Source organism: Carya illinoinensis, chromosome 4 (assembly GCF_018687715.1).
Source record: "Carya illinoinensis cultivar Pawnee chromosome 4, C.illinoinensisPawnee_v1, whole genome shotgun sequence".
Classification (NCBI taxonomy): domain Eukaryota; kingdom Viridiplantae; phylum Streptophyta; class Magnoliopsida; order Fagales; family Juglandaceae; genus Carya; species Carya illinoinensis.
In genome coordinates this window covers 43,356,516-43,374,476 of record NC_056755.1, presented here as the reverse complement: position 1 = coordinate 43,374,476, position 17,961 = coordinate 43,356,516, and the positions used below count along the sequence as shown (strand labels likewise).

At 34.6% G+C, this 17,961-nt stretch overlaps 2 protein-coding genes across 4 annotated transcripts; both read right to left on the bottom strand.

The window, feature by feature from the left end:
* Positions 1-1,298: 1,298 nt before the first annotated feature.
* Positions 1,299-16,818, bottom strand: LOC122306059 (protein NPGR2-like). 3 transcript variants are annotated; one of them, XM_043118414.1, is made up of 8 exons: positions 16,684-16,818; positions 7,372-7,754; positions 7,126-7,246; positions 6,538-6,815; positions 5,583-5,835; positions 3,573-4,786; positions 2,716-2,869; positions 1,299-1,888 (listed from the first exon to the last, which is right to left on the bottom strand). In XM_043118414.1, the coding sequence occupies exons 4-8, from the start codon at positions 6,790-6,792 to the stop codon at positions 1,569-1,571; spliced, it is 2,196 nt and encodes a 731-aa protein (XP_042974348.1). In that variant the 5' UTR covers positions 6,793-6,815; positions 7,126-7,246; positions 7,372-7,754; positions 16,684-16,818; the 3' UTR covers positions 1,299-1,568. The 3 variants fall into 3 exon arrangements, with proteins under 3 accessions (XP_042974348.1, XP_042974347.1, XP_042974346.1); XM_043118413.1 differs by having other exon boundaries at positions 6,538-6,797; XM_043118412.1 differs by lacking the exon at positions 7,126-7,246 and having other exon boundaries at positions 6,538-6,797.
* On the bottom strand, positions 16,502-17,217 carry LOC122306060. Its single transcript, XM_043118415.1, has one exon. It carries the CDS (start codon positions 17,040-17,042, stop codon positions 16,584-16,586), a length of 459 nt encoding a protein of 152 aa, XP_042974349.1. The 5' UTR covers positions 17,043-17,217; the 3' UTR covers positions 16,502-16,583.
* Positions 17,218-17,961: the final 744 nt, after the last annotated feature.

Genomic DNA, 17,961 nt, shown 5'->3' with positions numbered 1-17,961 from the left:
GGAAGCATTGCGGTAGCCTAACCAACCCTATTTTTAGAATTATTCGTTATCCATAAATGAAGATTGCGCAAGTCTTGGATGGGTTTTATGGGGAGGATGAAAATCCAAGGAATATCGGCCAGAGAATCAGAATAACGGCTGGTTTGGTTGTAAGATAAGATAAGATAAGATAAGATAAGATAAGATAAGATAAGATAAGATGAGATGAGATGAGATAAAAATTGAAAATTAAATAAAATATTGTTAAAATATTATTTTTTAATATTATTTTTGTTTTGAGATTTAAAAATTATGAGATTTTGAAAATATTATAATAATTAAATGAGATGAAGACCAAAACAGGGTGCAAAAAACCGAAAGCCCTTCTTTTAAGTTCCTCCCAGATACATGGCTTACATACCCTGCTCAACATTCTTGAAAAACAATCGAATCGAGGGTACGGAGGAGAATTGGCAATTCAATCTTGTAAACTAATCGAGACCAAAATTGGAAAAAGAGATATGAACGGAGAGGAATAACCAACCGATGAAGGAACATGAAACCATTCTGTTTCAATAGAGGTACGATTAGAATACACAACTCATTTCTCCATCGTATGTACAAGTATTGATGCAGCATCCCTCTTAAAAATTTGCCTTCTTCCCCTTGAATAGCTTTAATGGACGTTATTCTCATCCGGGAACAGGGGAATGCACCATTGTTAGTTTCAATTTTCATTCTTACAATAAAAACAATATTTAACGACCTGCTCTAGTATACAAACTTTGAATAAAAAGGAAAAATGGCTGTTAGTCTCTAGAATTCAATCATTTCTCAAACTAGTAAAAAAAAGATTCACAATGATCCTAAGTCAATATATGCGGAGAAATACTTTATCTACAAAATAGATCTTATAAAAATAAACTTACAAACTTACGTAACTTGATATAATACGTTAAATTCTAAAATTACTTTTATTATAACATAGATCTAAGGTATTATATAAAGTCGTGTCAATTTATAGATTTACTTTTATAAAATCTGTTTTTGTTATCAAATGATCCCTCCATTCAAATGAAACTTGCTGATGTCACTCTCGTTTAGCACGTCATAACCAATCACAGAGAAACACATGGAACATATACACAATCGGCTTTTTTAAGAAAAATAGGATATAATCTGCCAAAAGTGAAAACTTAAGAGAATTTTTATAAAACGATAATTACTCAAACTAAATTCACAATTAATGCTAAAAATATAAGAGTTTTAAATAAAAGTATGCAACTCATGATTCTAAATTAACTCTGGTGGTCTAATAATTCTTAAAAATGATATATTCCGACAGAGCTCTAATACAATTTACTTTACAATCTATCGTACTACGTTACGTTTACATTAGTCATATTCTGAAGGTATGTTATGTCAGCAACAATCTGTTTGTGTACCACCAGATGGTGCATCTTTCTAGCATGAAACTGAACTTTCTTTTTATTGTTTTTTGACTTTAAACCACAGCACTGAAGATTCATATAATCAGAGATGAGAGAATTTTGAGGGATTACAAGATTAATTGTTTTGTGTGAAACTGGTCATCTGAAGGGTTCAACTGGTGCAGACTCTTCAAGAAAAGCTGCAGCCTCGAAACATTCAGCAGCTTCTTGTAATGACAATGCAGTGCCCTCAGCTTTATAAAATAAGCCAAGATTATACCATGCAGAATGATTCATTCTGTCCAGCCGTAATGCATTCATCAGAAAGCTTCGCACAACTACATGTGATTGGTTACCAAGCGTCCTCAGAACCACAGCTGTTGAGATCAAGCTTGGAACAAAGGTGGGATCAATATCCAAAGCATCTCTAAAAGCTTTTAGAGCTTCTTTGTAAAGGCCCTTTGCTTCATATAGTACACCTGTAATTCAAGTTCCAATCTTTTCAATACGAGGGCTCAGCCAAAACAAAGCCCGAAAATACCAGTTTTTAAAGAAATGTTCAAATCAGCCTCGTCTGTCTCAGTTAGAGACACTAGGGAGACTAAAGCAATGCTCAAATTAATTTCTTTTTCTGGAATTGCAACTGAATACTTAAAAACTAGAGGGCAGGATGAAAAGGAGTGTAAATTGGCAAGCCCTACAAGTCAGCGGTTTAGCTCAGATGGAAATCTCGGGTAACAAGGCAAATCGAAACATCCAATATAGGAATTTTATATTAACATAATTTTTTTGGTCCTTTCCTCGCAAAAATGCTACCCCACCAAAAAAAATAAAAATAAAAATAAATAGAAAAAAACAAACATAGGGTCTGCCTAAAAATGAAAACAATTAACTGCTGTATGTCTATACAAAACTCAAACCAAGAGCAATTCTAGCCAAAAAAATTATACATAGCCCCAAACTTCTTGCTTTAAGAAATGATGGCATCAGTCTACTAGAGCCTATAACTTCAAGTTTGGTACCATAGACAAGGGCTATCACTGAACAAGATTCATTATATACAGACGCATCAAATTTAAGTCCTTTTCCATAAACATTTTTCTCTCTTGTTTCTAATAGAAACAACTTAAGTAAATCATATTTTCAGTACTTTGCGAAAACCTGAAGTCAGTTTTATGTATTGAATATCAGGCGAACACAACAAATTGGACTGCTAGGAAATTTTCCCAAAAGAAGGGCATTTAAAATGTCATGAAAATAATTGGAAGCAAGAAAAATGATAGAATGGCGAACAATTTAGATATACCTGTGGCATGACATCTAGAAGCAGAGTAAGAACAGATGGCCTTGGATTTAGAAAGACAAATCTCAGCATCACGCCATTGTGACAGGCTTATGTAGACATATGCAAGATCATGCCATACTTCCAATTCCAGACTCTTAGCAGGAGTTTTGCTGCTCTGTCAAAAATCGGAAAGTTGAAGTTAAAAAATAAAAAGAGAAAAGGGGCTGTTTTTGGTAATGGAAACTGTATTAAGAATATAGATTTGCAATTATCCCCCAATCTCAGTTAGACAGGAAAGAAGACACCAGCTCCTTTTCTTTTTCATTATTTGACTTTGAATTGATAGGGGCACGGCTAAATCTGTAATTGCATCACTAGTACTTTTTTTCCCTTTGTCTCTCCCTGAAGTATGAGCCTAGTTCTTCAAAGATTTTATATATATACATATAAGAAGAGGACGGTAAGTTCTTCAAAGATATAGCTTAACAACTTTAGTGTGGTATTAAATGGCATAACAAACAGCAGGAACCCACTGTTTCCAATATTCAATCCCAATTTCTCAAATAAATACAATCATTTGTAGAAATCCTTCATTCTATCTCTCTCTGCCGGTCACTTGCAGAATACCAGATAATTAGACCTCCCATTTTCCTCATACCAAGCACAAGTACACAGATATAATAACACGACCATATGATTATGTGAGTTTTCAAAAGCGCTCTCTGGATCTAATTTTAAAGAAACCCAAATGCATCCAATGCTATAATGAACAGATTTAACTCCAAAACACAACGGAAAATGAACAGATTTTAAGCAAAAGGTAACAAGAATTCTATGTCAAAATATTGGAGCTCAAATGGGAAAGCTAATTAGCAAACCTTAATAAGCTTCTTCCCTGAATCAAAGCTTTTGCGCTGAACTTGAAGAACAGCAAGAAGCTGAGTATAGGTGTTTATGGAAATTTTTAACTGACCCTGTGCAAGTTGAAGTTTAGCTTTAGTCCGCAACAGTTCTCCCTGGTCCCATTTTCCTGACTGATCCAGTGCAGCATTAACTACAGTTATGGCATCCATGAACCGTTTCTGAGCTGATAATATACGGGCCAATAATAACCAACTATTGACATTAGAGCCACCTTCCAGTTTCAGCAAGCGCTTTGCATGAAAGAGTGCAGCGTCTAACTTCCTCTGGTCAGCATTTTCTAGGCTGAGATGGTATAGAATAAAGGGGTCACTCACTCCTCTCACTGCCCCAGCCTTTTCCAGGGCCTGAACTGCCTCAAACTGCCTTGAGACCCTGTCTGAATCAGGGGAAACTGATTTTGAATATGCCAAAAGCGAGATGCCCAATAAAAAATTGGCAATACTTTCTAATTGATTGCATTCGCCGTCCAAACTTTCAGAGGCTCGGCGAGCAAAACTTATCCCTTCTTCTGCAAGATTCGGATATTCCCCACAAATCTTTGATGCCATTAATAAAGCTGGGAGATATTTTGGATCCTCAGTTCCACTCAACAACTTTCTAAGTAGATTCACAGCAACTGAGTCCTCCCCTGCTGCATAATAACAGAGAGCCAGAGTATGGTACCTATCTTTCCAATTGATGAATCCAGGAAGCAGTTCTTCAACTTGATTAGCTAAAGCCTTCAAATCCCCTGCCACGGATAGAGCAAATGAAAGGTGATCCAGGATTGATGGATCCCACTCAATTCTCTTGAGAGAAAATTTTCTTAATAGTATCACTAACAGAAGTATAGCCTCTTCTATATTGTTTGTGGGAATGAATGAACAGTCCATTTGGGTTCGGAGATCTGGGGGGCTTGCTTCACCTCCACTGTACAGAAGAAAGATGGCAAACTCTTTTTGGATTTTAGCTGTGGTTACTGCATCAAGATTCCAATGGAGGAGTGCCCGCCTGTATGACAAAATGGCTTCACGTGGAGAATCAGCAAGCGTCCATAATTCTGGAAGCAACTCCACAGCCTTGTTTAGAGTCTCCTGCAATTTACAGTCAGCACCAAAGTTTTCAGGCAAGCCTTCTGGCAATGAAGATTCAACTATGTCGAGAATAACTTTGCAAGATTGAGCAGCATCTGCAAGGATGATTCCAAAAGTGAATTAGCTACGCAATGATGATCTGATTGTGAAGCTCAAGAATTCCATTTTCCCTTATTTGTTTAATATTTTTACAATCAAAAGATCATCGTTTTGACAGATTCTCAGCCAACCTTGACATGCTAAGTGGCAAGACTCTAGAATGAGGTGTAACAAATAAAATGATGGGAACCAAGTATTTTTTTAATGAATACCAGAGTGGGATGACATGTAAACGTTCAAGGAACATTAAGATTCCAATTGGTTTATCGGCATCATTAACATCACCTGTGCAAATAGTAGGGCACTTGGGTGTTTCCTAAACATGCTAAAAATAGTAAAGGTTGGTCAAGTCTGATTCTACACTCTGAGAATTACTAAATAAATAGCTTTCACTCTAAGATCATACTCGTCACAGTTCCTGTTTCCTTGGGTGAGCAAAAACATGTTAAGAAGTCACCGTTGATACTAGAAAAATCAAAAGAATCCATGACTAAAGTAATAAAAGTAATTTAAATGCAAAATAACATGAGACTGTTGAACAAGTCGGACGTTTCCCCATAACAAATGCAGCCAGCACTTTCCCTTTATAAAAATAACAAATGGAAGTAAGAAGCAATAAAAGGAAACTTCATGACAACGGTACCCAAACATAAACCATGCCCACAAATTTATCACCAGGAAGAACTAAAAGGAAAAGCAATCTACAGATTACGAAAATGTGAAAATATAACTAGCAGCTTTGACAAATTCAGAAAGAAAATAGAAAATATATGTATAACATAAAGGAAATACCTGTAAACCTCCCAAGACCCTGCAATGATTTTGCTTTGAGAAAGATTGCTTCCAAGAGTAAGCTGACAGCATGTATAGACAGAGATGGGTCAGGAGAACTCTGAGAACATCTCTTACGACGTTGTCCTTTCCTAGCAAGGGTGACTTTTATGTTAGGAGTCACTGCAGCAATATCTATTCCTTCAAATACGTGTAAAGCAGCTTCTATGTTTCCTTTTTGATATTCATATCTTCCTAATAAAGCTCTTGCTTCCTGCATATACAGACATCACGATCTTACAAACACAGAACAAATTATCAAAAAAGTTATTCACAAAAGTCAATTTTAATCATTTCCATCATGCATTTTTTGAGGTTCAAATAATTAAACACGTCCCAATACCACATTATTGGAACTAAGGTGTAAAAATGGACAGGTAGAAAGTGGAGAAAAGAAGAAAAAGAAATAAATGCGTGTATCATGGAAATTAGAAGCACTGGTTGTTGATAGGACGAGTGCAAACCTTGAAAGACGGTGCTCATCATGTGATGTGGACAACATCTTTATGTTTAGATAGTGTGGAGGAGGGATTAGCCTCAAATTGAAAACACTATTAGCACTAAAAGAAGGTTCAAATGAATGTACATCAGAAAGCATGATGGAATACAATCTAGATTCTAAAAGCAGCAATGGCCTCCATAAATGTAGATGCTTTCATAACTTAATTGTTGCCAAATAATAGTGCTTCGTTTGAGAACACTACAGCCTAGATCAATCTGATTCTCAACTACCTACCTGCACATTTACAATCACTGACTACTAAAGTACCTGAAACTGAGTTTCCAAAAACTAATTCAAATCCAAGACAAATTACACTATATAAGCTAGATAGCGTCAACCCAGGAGTAAATTAGAAAAAGTAAAGTGACTATTTAAAAGATAAGCAAGCTTTAAAGCCAAAAAAGGGAAACCGACCTCATTGTTCAAACAACCACTCTCACGCAGAGATGACTCGGCTTCTTCTATATTCCCAGTATCCAGCTTCTTTTCAATCTCACCAGCTTTAGAAGAATAAATTTCCGAATAATCCTTAATTGCAAGGGATTCTAATGAAGGGACCATGTCATCTCCTGCACCTAACTGCTCCCCGGGGCAGAAGCACTTTATCACCTTCCCAAATTTCTGCCTAATTTCTCTGCTCCTCTGGTTTCTGGTCCTATTCTGATTCATATTGCCTGAACACAATCCAAAACCTCCAATCACCAACACCACCACCAACAGTAAATCAATAAATCGGTTACGCAAATAAAGTATATACCCACTACACAAACTCACTAATCTGTGCCAAGGGAATGATCAGTCAGACCAATTCTCATACAATAAAGCTCACGCTTTGCACGAGAAACATGATATGTCAACCAAAATATCCAACTAACATTTCCCAATTATTGTCCAAACAAACTGTAAATGAAACCTCAACCCAAGAAATTGGAAAGGCATCAAATTTCACATCAAACGAAAGCAAAACTACAAAAACCAATATGTAAGTTTAGCATAATTTACCTCAACTCCACAGTTTTTAGCGACAAATTTCTTATCAGAAAAGAAAGTCCACTAATATTCTCGAATCTCACTTGAAATAATCATCTGGAATTCTCCAAATTCGAGCCTACCCAAATAAAACCTTCAAAAGATAATTTGAAAAGATCACAAATTTATAATTTCTTGCCAACTGCAACCACCCGAATGACATATTCAAGGCCACCCACCAAAGCAAATAAATAAAAGAATTAAGCCAACAACATTCACCTTTTAAATGTCCAAGAATAAAAGCAGAGGCATAGAGCCCACAAGCCATGAAAAGGAACACCCATTTAATCCAATTTTGTTCCAATCCATCAAAGCGGTTGCTTTGAAGTCTCAGAATCAATCAGAGAATCCCTAAGCTTTAAAGATATTTTCTTTTAAACTTTCTTTTTCTTTGAATGAAATACTTTGGTAGCAGGGGATGGAAACGGTAATTGAATAGAATCTTTAAGAGAGAAGAGTTCCAGTCTGGGGCTTAAAAGAATTTGTGAATTTGCAGTAATAACGGTGGAGCCATGGGGCATAAAATATTCTGTAATGGTCCCGACTTGTGTGATTTACCACCTGGCTGGAGGTCAGTTTTTTGCCACGTGGAATGCGTATTCCTGTAAGAAAAAAATAATAATAAAAATAAAATAAAATAAAATTACACCAAAAAAATATAAAAAAAAAAAGTAGATATTCTGTTGGTCTGCCACTATAAAATACGATGTGATGAACCATTTATAGACATTTTATAAAAAGCCCGAGTATCTTACTTGGATTTGAACATCTTTACTTTTTTATTCCATAGTTTTCTCATGTTATATATATATATATATTAAATGCTCAATAATACCATGGGATATATTTTATATATTAAAATAATATATTTTAAATAAAATTATTCATATATCTATCGCTCTCTCACTCTAAATTTATTGGCCAAATGGTATTTAGTGAATATAATAATTGGAATAAGTATTAATTAGATGAGACTTTAATGCCTTTTTACTTCAAAATTACTCTCTTTTTATAGATATATATATATATATATTTATGAGAAATGTTAATTGTATTTTTTTATAAAAAAAATTACTTCTCTATATATTAATTATTAATACGATAAAGATTATAAAATTTAAAGGGTAAAATAAGCCTTTTATATTTTTTTAACTAAAATTATAAATATACGTAATAGTAGTATTCCTTATTTATATGTATGCTTGTTTTACTTCAAAAGGCCATTAATGGCGTTGGAGATCTAAAAAGATCGATGTAATTGATGGTAATTAAATACGTACGTACGAGTTAGTTGTATGAGAAAAATTGTGACATAAATATAGAAATTCAATATATATCAGAAATATTAAACTCACCGACAGAAGGTGCCATAGTGTCTCCCAAATCTTTTTAATATTATTATTATTTAGTAATTAAAAAAGTATTTTTCAGTAATGTTATAAATTTAAAAAATATATATTTAATAATATAAAAAAATAAATGATAAAAAAAATTACTCCTCTATTTACCGAGCTCGTGCTACCTCCTCTAGTCAATGTATATATATATATATATATGCATGCATGCATGCATGCATAATGCATTGATTCCTTTATTATGATGTTAGAGAGCCGCACACGTGGGCGATGCATGCATGTGTATGTATGCGCTGTTACCGTAACCATTGGGTGGTCCTATATAGCTGTCGTACGTAATGTTAATATATATATATATATATATATATTATATGCTAAATTTTGGAAATAGAAAACTCAGTGTTACTGAGATCTTGGAGAAAATGGATGGATGCTTCACTTTCAATATTCTAGCTGACATTATATATATGTGTATGTGTGGGAGCAAGTAGAATATGTGGCAGGCATGCAGCATGAAGTTCCAAGCTCATGCCTGCATGCAAATTAAGGACGTGATATATATAATTCTAATGGGTCCAATTCCGAAGCACGTTCACATCATGCACTGGCAAAGGGTTGTCTTTTAATCTCGAGATCAAACAAAATATGAATGGCAAATTGATTGAGCCTCCGAGCTAGCTACCTGGTCATGCATGCCTCTTTATGAACAGCATGCAGTACTATATATGGATCACATACAGCCTCACTATCATGAATTAAGATCGCGATCCAATATCGGATCTAAGTTATTAAACTAGTACCTGAAGATGATCATGAAGATGATCAAGATCGAAGCTGTGAAGACTAGATCAAGATTATTATATCTCTGTGTGTGTGTGTTTGTATGTTCACGCGCTAGTGAGATCATGACAAGGGATTTTTAGAAAAAAGATATTTACAATTTTGAATTGTATCACTGTCGTGTAATTGTTTTGAAAAAAATAAATAAAATATTAAATTTACATAAAAAAAAATTAATTTTTTAATAATAAATTCTATTTTTTTTCAAATCGATTATACGGTATTTATATAATTTACAGTTATATATAGAATTACTCAAATTTTTAAGACGGATCAATATATATGATCTTAATTTTCAAATTTTTGCTCTCTTATTACTTGAGGCTTGCTTTCAAATTTAGGAGATTGATTTTCAGATGCCGCTGCTTCGACTGAACTAGGCGATATATCCTCCTAATCATGTCCATTTATTCAGTTCTATCATTTTCGAGAAGATAACCAGATAATTCTTAGAATTTCTTTTTTTTTTTAAAAATCCGAAAATTTTGTTATACCCAAAAAGAATACGTACAGTACTCCACTCATGTACCAGCGCCCAACCTAGTGCATTAATGTAGGACCATCTACATCATATATAGCCACTACAACATATTGGAGCTTTTGTCACGAGTTTTTTTTCCACAATATAATATCATGGGAAAAAGTGACCTTTTATCACCAAAATTGTTGGAGAGAATAAATATAAGCATTTTTCCATGAGATTATCATAGTGGATAATATTTGATGGCAATAGATTTTTTCCTATAACGTCCATAATTTTTGTAACCAACTTGTTTCCTGGATAATAAATATAGACAGCATATAAATTTTTAATGGAAAAATTATTATTGTGACGAATTAAATTATCTTTTATCGTGAAATAAAGTGGTCGCAAAAAACTATTTAATTTATATCTTTATCAGTGCGGCTTATCTGTTTTCGCAACAAAAATATTAGCCGCAAATACGTATTAGCACTGTAAAAAGTTGCGATTTCAAAATTAAACTTTTATTTCTTCTTACCCATCCCGATTTTGTCTTTCATTTTTGTACTCTCTCTCTCTCCCGCACGCTGTGCCCACTGTCGCCCCTTCCCACGGCCGCGCCGTCGCCGCCTCCCCTGGCCGGTGAGTCTCTCTCTCTCTTCCCGTTCGTCTCTCTCTTTCTCTCTCTCTCGCTAGCTCTTCTCTTCGTTCTCTCTCTCTCTCTCTCTTTCTCCCTTTGCAAGAGAAGTAGCTACTTTAGTTTCAATCCGTGTCTTTAGGGTTTCCTCTATGATCTGCAGGGAAAAAAAGAATCCTCATTCCAATCGGGATTTTTGAACCTTTGTTGGGTATTATTCTCCATCCTATTGCAACCACATACCTATTTTGAATAGTCTTCGTTCCAACAATCGGGACCAAACACTGATGATTGAAAAATTTTCCAAGCTTAGTCCTAAAGAATCAGAAGGTGAAACCTAAAATTTTTACTTTTATTTTATTTCCTTTATAGATAGTTCATGCAATCTCTTCTCTGATCGATTTAAAATAAATTGAGTTTTATTTTGATTTGGGTTTGCTTTAATTGTTGCTGGAAGTGGTTATTTTTTACATAATTCAGTGAAGGAATTTGTGAGAGGTTGAATGTACCAAAAGAGAGGAACAAAGAACTTCTGGAAAATTTGGGTAAGTTTCCGAAACCTATGGACTCTTGCCAACGAGTTTTTCTCTATGGACTCACGCCATGGGTCTCCTAATTCTAAGTTGTGGGTCATTTTTCATTTGTAACTTCATTATTGTACAAACTGTAATGGGTTACCCTGTTTAAATTTTCTTGATTTATGTTGATAACCTCTTCTATTTACAGTGCATTTTGGTCTCTTACTGTTTTGGCTTTGAATTTTTAAATTTTCTAGGTGAACTCTGTTTATGACCTTTGCCTATTGTCTACCGCTGAAGAATTGTCCATGAACTGGTCATTACTTGGGATTTGCTTATACTTTTCTTGCTTTATTTTACCCATCGGGCTCAAATCATGTATTGATCTTCTGGTCATCAGTTCCTCTAGCAGATTGTCTTGCTCAATTAGATTTCTTTTTGGTGCCTTGATTATCATTTTATAATGCAGTCTGTTGGTTTAACTGCGGCGCCATTCTTTATCATTGTTGGCGTTTGGTTTGTGCTTTTTGGTCTAACCTTCTCCATTATCTGTCTCTGCTATTGTTGTTGTCCAAGAGAGCCTTATGGCTATTCTCAAACAGCCTATCAAATGTCAATTCTTTTTCTCATCCTCGTCACCCTTTCAGCAATGTATATCTCTTGCCTTCTCTATGTAAAGCACAATTACCGAAATTTTTAGTTCCATTATATAATTTCTGACTCTATTTTTTTTCTCCAATTACAGTGTTGGATGCATAGTTTTGTACACTGGTCAGGGCAAGTTTCACAGCAGTACAACCAACACACTAGATTATGTTGTGAATCAGGTAGATACCATTGTTGAAAACCTCATAAATGTGTCAGTTACAAAATTCCTTGCTTCACAAAAGGAAGCAATTTACCCTGTTTAACTGCAAATTTTGTGTTTAAAAAAGGGTTGCTGTAATATGTGATGTGGCATGCCATACTCTAAATGGTATTCCACTTAAAACTGTAAAACTTGTTTGTTTTTTAAAAAGGGTTGTTGTAATTTGTTTGTTTTTTAAAAAGGATGATTTCTGTAAAACTTGTGTATGAAAAAGGGTTACTGTAATTTGTAAAATACAAAAAACTGAGTAAGGACTAGCTTCATTACATGTTAGTTTGCATCAATGATCCATGCATGTCCTTAAGGTAGAACTTAATCCTTATATCAAGTTGAACTGTATATCATTTTGTGGGGTTTACTTATATAAAAAAACACAAAAAAATATCATTTGTGGGGTTCATTTCACATGGTTTTTGCATTCTCCTTGGATGAAGAGCATATCTCCTTCCATTCTACTTCTTTCATGTTTGATGGCATTGAAGATTACTTGCATCAAAGGAATGATTGGGCTGCGAAATGATTGTAGAAATTGTAGAAATTGTAGAAATGATTGGGCTGCGAAATGAATCTAAAGAGTAAAACAAAATGGGGACATCCGTTCATGATTTTGATTGGAGCTTTGCTGGGAGTTGTTGTCACAACAAGAAGAAACTATTGTATGGAAAAAGACCGGTAAAAGGAATTGTTATAGTTCAAGGTAAGACTACTAGCATTACCTCTATTAAAAAAAAAAAAAAAAGACTTCTAGCGTAGGATACAAGTGAACACCCACCCAAGACCCACCCACCCACTCACACACATATCTGTGTGCATGTAGATCTGTATGTAGGTGGACATGGATATTGTATAATATGGGTGGTCCAGTTTGTAAGTATCTATCTTACATGTTAGTATTGAACTCTCAACCAAATATTAATAACCTAAGTAAGCAACCAAGGATTTTATTCAAACTAGTAGGCTCTAACTGTCATGTAGGTACTAGGCTAGCAACTTAGCATTTTTTTTTAAAGAATACTGGCAGCTTATTTAGTAAGAACAATGTCTGCTAAGTGGGTTGTATATAAATATGAAGTTAAGCACAAGAATTTTTCTTATTACAGGTTCATGATGTACCAAAACATTTACATGATATATTCCTTGAATATCATGATGGTCACCCTTCCATATTCTCCAGGTATGATCCAGACAGCAATATGTTGATAGTGCTAACTTTTATCTGGCCTTATTCTACATTTCCAAAAGAGATTATTCACTAGCCATGAGATAGTGCTAAGTTTTGCTAGTATAGAAAGTTGTGGTACTAGTTTCTAACTTCATCTCTTTTTTTATTGTAATATTTTGAGTCTTGATATTGTCATAAACATGTCCCATAGAAGTTAAAGAGTGTTACTTTTTTCAGTTATAAAAGTAGATATTTTCCAAAAGTAGATATTATAAAAGAGTGTTCTAAAACATTTGTTACCTATCAAAAAAAAAAAAAAAAATATATATATATATATATATATATTCTAAAGCATTTGTTGAACTCACTACAAGAAATAAGGTCCATTGTGGTGATTTTCTATCTGTTGGAAATAAAATCGCCACCAAAAACCCGTAATTGCGTCCAATTCTGATTCGTTGCAGAGTTCTAACATTTACATGATCCTTCAGGATGCACAAATGCATCTAACTTGGAATCTTTTTCTTATCTTTTTCCTTTTTACTCATTTAAATTAACCCAAATCAATTAAAGGAGTCCTAGGGCAGTTTTCCCTTTAGATAGAATTGTCACGTTTCTTGTAAGTTATGGTTCTTTTACTTCATGTAGATGATTTCTTCTTCATGTTATTTTATCTTTCTGACATTTTCCAGCAAGCATTTCTCAGTTATAGTCACCCATTATTTTATAGGTAATTTGGCTTCATTTGTGTTGATGTTTGAGCATGGAATGGAGTTGGATAAAGATGAATTATTTTGAAGTGTTGGGAGAAAGATGAGTTTGTAAAGCATGATTTGGTATTGGTTTCTAAAACTTGAATGTATTGGGAATGGATAAGTTCGTAAAAACAACTGTAAATTTTTGTAATATTTTATTTTTAAATTATTATAAGTGTCAATTTTGATCTCTAATGTTGGAATATATTTATTTAAGCCTATATTAGACTATTTGTTATGAATATTTTGGGCTAAATCTCTCTTTTATTTTTTTGCATTTTTTTTTCTAAAATATCTTAACTTTTGCCATGAATGTAACTTGTGACAAATACATTTTACCACTATATACTCAGTAGCTATTACGTATTTGCCACTAATCTGTAGACTTTCATGAAAAATAATCATTAGCAATCATACAAGATGGTGGGAAAAAGATGAAATTTGACAACTATAATTCATTTTGGTACCACGAAATCTATTACAAACATGTTTTTGGCACAACAAGATACATCATAAAAAACTTTATGCCACCATATTTTTCATGAATATTATTGTGAGAATTGTATTATTTCCAACTAAAGAGATTAATGGGTAAATAAATTTAAAGGACCACAAGGGCTTAAATCCAAACAGTTTTTGCCATGGGCCAAATTAGTTTTTACCATAAATTAGATTCGTGGAAAAAATGTATCTTTTTCCATGAAAAAAAAAATTTGTGGAAAAAATAGTATTCTCCACTTATTATATGTCACGAACGACCCACGAATAATTTTGGTGGAAAAAATTTTTTTGTCACTTAATCTTAACTTTTTTCGACCACTCTCCTCCATGGAATAAGCCCCAAAATGTTGTAGTGAGCCATTATATATTAATATAGATAAGAAACCTATAGCTGGCTTAATTACATGAAACATATATGGTGGGCCGGGAACGATCGATGTCCTTTTTACGGATAAGAATGCGTTCATTTTCCTAATCTCTCGGATCCGTGAGCGCCCAAAACCATTAATTACAAATAAATAATTCTCTCTCTCTCTCTCTCTCTCTCTCTCTCTCGCTGAGTCGTGGAACTATGGATTAATCCATGACCTGAGATTAAGGCCACGATTTCCTCGATGAATAAACCCCAAAAAATAAAACAATGGTGGGGAGGGACGTAATTGGAGACTAATATGGTTCCAATATCATTGTTAGGTGAAAGCTGCTTGATTGGTTTGGTAGCGATGTGGCATGCATCATGTGGTACCCTTCAAAATCACCGAACAACTTCATACACAACCATTCAATCACTCTGGCCGGCACGCTAAATAATGCATGGTCCTCTTTCGATCTTGTTCTTTTTTCCCCTTGGCCGAAGTCGCATGTATTACATGCAAATCACATGTCCAAATCTCATGAGTCGATGCTCGGAACCAGTCGTACTACTACTTGATCAGCAGAAGCTGCTGCCCGCATCTATATTATATTAATATATTTCATCGATCTGGACCACTAACTTCTTTTAATTTATCGGAGACCCAAAAAAGAAGAAAAAAAACGATGCTTCACTGCCTTCTAGGTGTTTGATTTTTTTCATGAAGTAGGTAATAAGAATCTTTAGCGACGTTGAAGTTAGGATTGAATATTTTGATCACTAATTTTAAGGCATTATACAGACTATACAGTACTTGGGTATTATATATACACCGCGTACGTACTACGTACACTAACCACGTGAAAATTATATAAGGAGCTAGCTGTTGAGTGTCGATCATGCATGTCTTAGAATCATCAAGAATGGTACGTACTACTCGATCAGTGACCACATCATGATGTCTACCAGTACTACGTATATATAGATATGCTTTCTAAAGTCGTGTTCAACACGTTTTATGTACGTTGATCATAAACTTCATTAATATTATATATACAACGTCGTACGTACACCATGTCGCGACACCCGGCCTTTCTATTCATACAGCTTACAGGAGACGCAAGGGGCAAATAGTCATTTATCTTAACATGAATGCTACAATACTTTTTGTGAAAATTAAAGAAGAATATATATCATAAGTACGTACACGCAAAACTGATTGCCTATGGTTCTGAAATATACAGAAACAAAACGTACGTACATACAGTGAGATATATATATATATATTAATTAAGGCTTATTACGCAAGCAGATCGTCGAGGTGATACATCTTTAAGCGAAACAAAATAAATTTAAGGAAAAATATAATTCTAAGCAATTATGCACACTCATTCAATATGATTAGTTAGAAGTAAGATTTTAATAAAAATAATATTAATTTAAATTTTAAATATAAAAATAATAATATTAATATAAAAATAATATTAATTTAAATTTTAAATATAAAAATAATAATATTAATACATAAATTATTACGTAAATTCGCTTATACTTAATAAAATTTATATTTATTAATTACCCGCGTACTCGTTATAAAACCATGCATGAGATCGCGAGGGAGGAACCGCTCAAAAAATCTCGTAATATATTATGGGAGCAAGATTCATGAATGCATGTTAATTAATTTACTGATCTTCTTGTATATAGCAGCAACTCATGATCAACGCATGCATGCATGATAGTTAGAGTTATAAAATATATATATTTGGTAGAACATGCGCGCATGCATGCATGCTAGCTTCTTAAAAATTGGAAATTCACATATGTAGTGCATGATGATGATATGCATCAGATTCGTATGAACGCGTGCAATATTAATAAAGGCTACAAAAACAAAGTGAGGAGGACAGAGATTCAATTTGCCTAATTACAAATTTACAATAATAAAAGAAGAAAATAAACGAAGCAAATGGGCATGAACTACAACTGTAACTGTAAGAAGCAAGCGAGCTGGGTGGGGTTCACAATGCCCGGCATGTGGGCCCCACTCGTTTTGAGTAAATTCGCTAATTCCACGTACCTTTGGTGATCTTCCACTTGTCGTCGTCCTCGTCGTCGCTCCGCTCCACCGCTCGGCTCCGCTTCACCGTCATCCCTCTGCTTCCCTCTCCCCGACACCGGAACCGCCTCTTTTTTGGCCGGATCCCACGGTAGACCGAGTAGCGTACCCCTCGTGAGAAACTCGTGGGCAAGATACCCGGCCAGAAGTCGGTTAGAAGGGATCGGATCATCGACACATCCGGCTGGTTTCGACCTCGACGGCTTCGATGAGGGTTCGAGGGCGCCCAACCCGAGTCCCTCCCTCTCTTTGCGTTTCTTATCAATGACTTTCGGCGTCAAAACGCGACGCGGAGGAAGTCGCATCGTTTTGGTACTCATGGCGTCGTTTTGGGTGCATGCCCCGTCAGCACCGAGGTTCAAAACAAGGCTAAAAGGGTAAACTCACCTCCAAATTATCAGGTGAATTAAAAATAGAAAAATAAATAAATAAAGAGACAGCGTGTGAGAGAGAGAGAGAGAGAGAGAGAGAGAGAGGCGCCGGGGGCGCGGGGGGGGGGGGGGGGGGGAGATGGAATCACAAGAGACGATAGTTTAAACGAAGTTGTGGAGTTGCAGGGGGCACCCTATTTATAGGAGATGTGTTAACCAATTACCCTTATGCTATCAACGAATTTACAGGGGTACCAATAAGGCATCGAATTGACAACAAAGCCCTCCTTTCTGTTTAACTCGGAATCTTTTTTTTTTTTTTTTAATTTTTTTTAAAGTTTCCTTTTAAAATGGAATGCTAGCCAAACAAGCTACTGAATTCTTTTTCTCGGCATCCAAACAAATTATAAGGATGTTAGGTGGTTACCAATAAGTTACCACCAGATACCCGGCCAGACAAGTGACAACCACCAGCCAAACTTTTATTTATTTAGCTCCCATAGATTTAGGTGAGTCTAATTTTCAAATGATATTGTATACCATATTCTTATTTCACTTTTATTTTATTTTTATAAATATAAGACTTTTATCACTCATGAATCATTTTTTATTTTTTCAAAATGAAATTAAAAAACCAATACAATAACACCTCATCATAGAAAAAATAAGAATAAGTACTCTTGTCTTCAAAAGCATGGTTTTCCCTCTTTCAAAAACAGTTTGGTCTTGTTGTTTATTCTTAAGAAATGTTAGATAAAAAAACAACATTTGAGTAAAATCATGGGATCTAATTACGTTAAAAGAAGAAAAAAATCATGGGTGGTGATGGCCAAAGGCAAGTACCCCTCTTGGTTTGGAGAATGTGGCT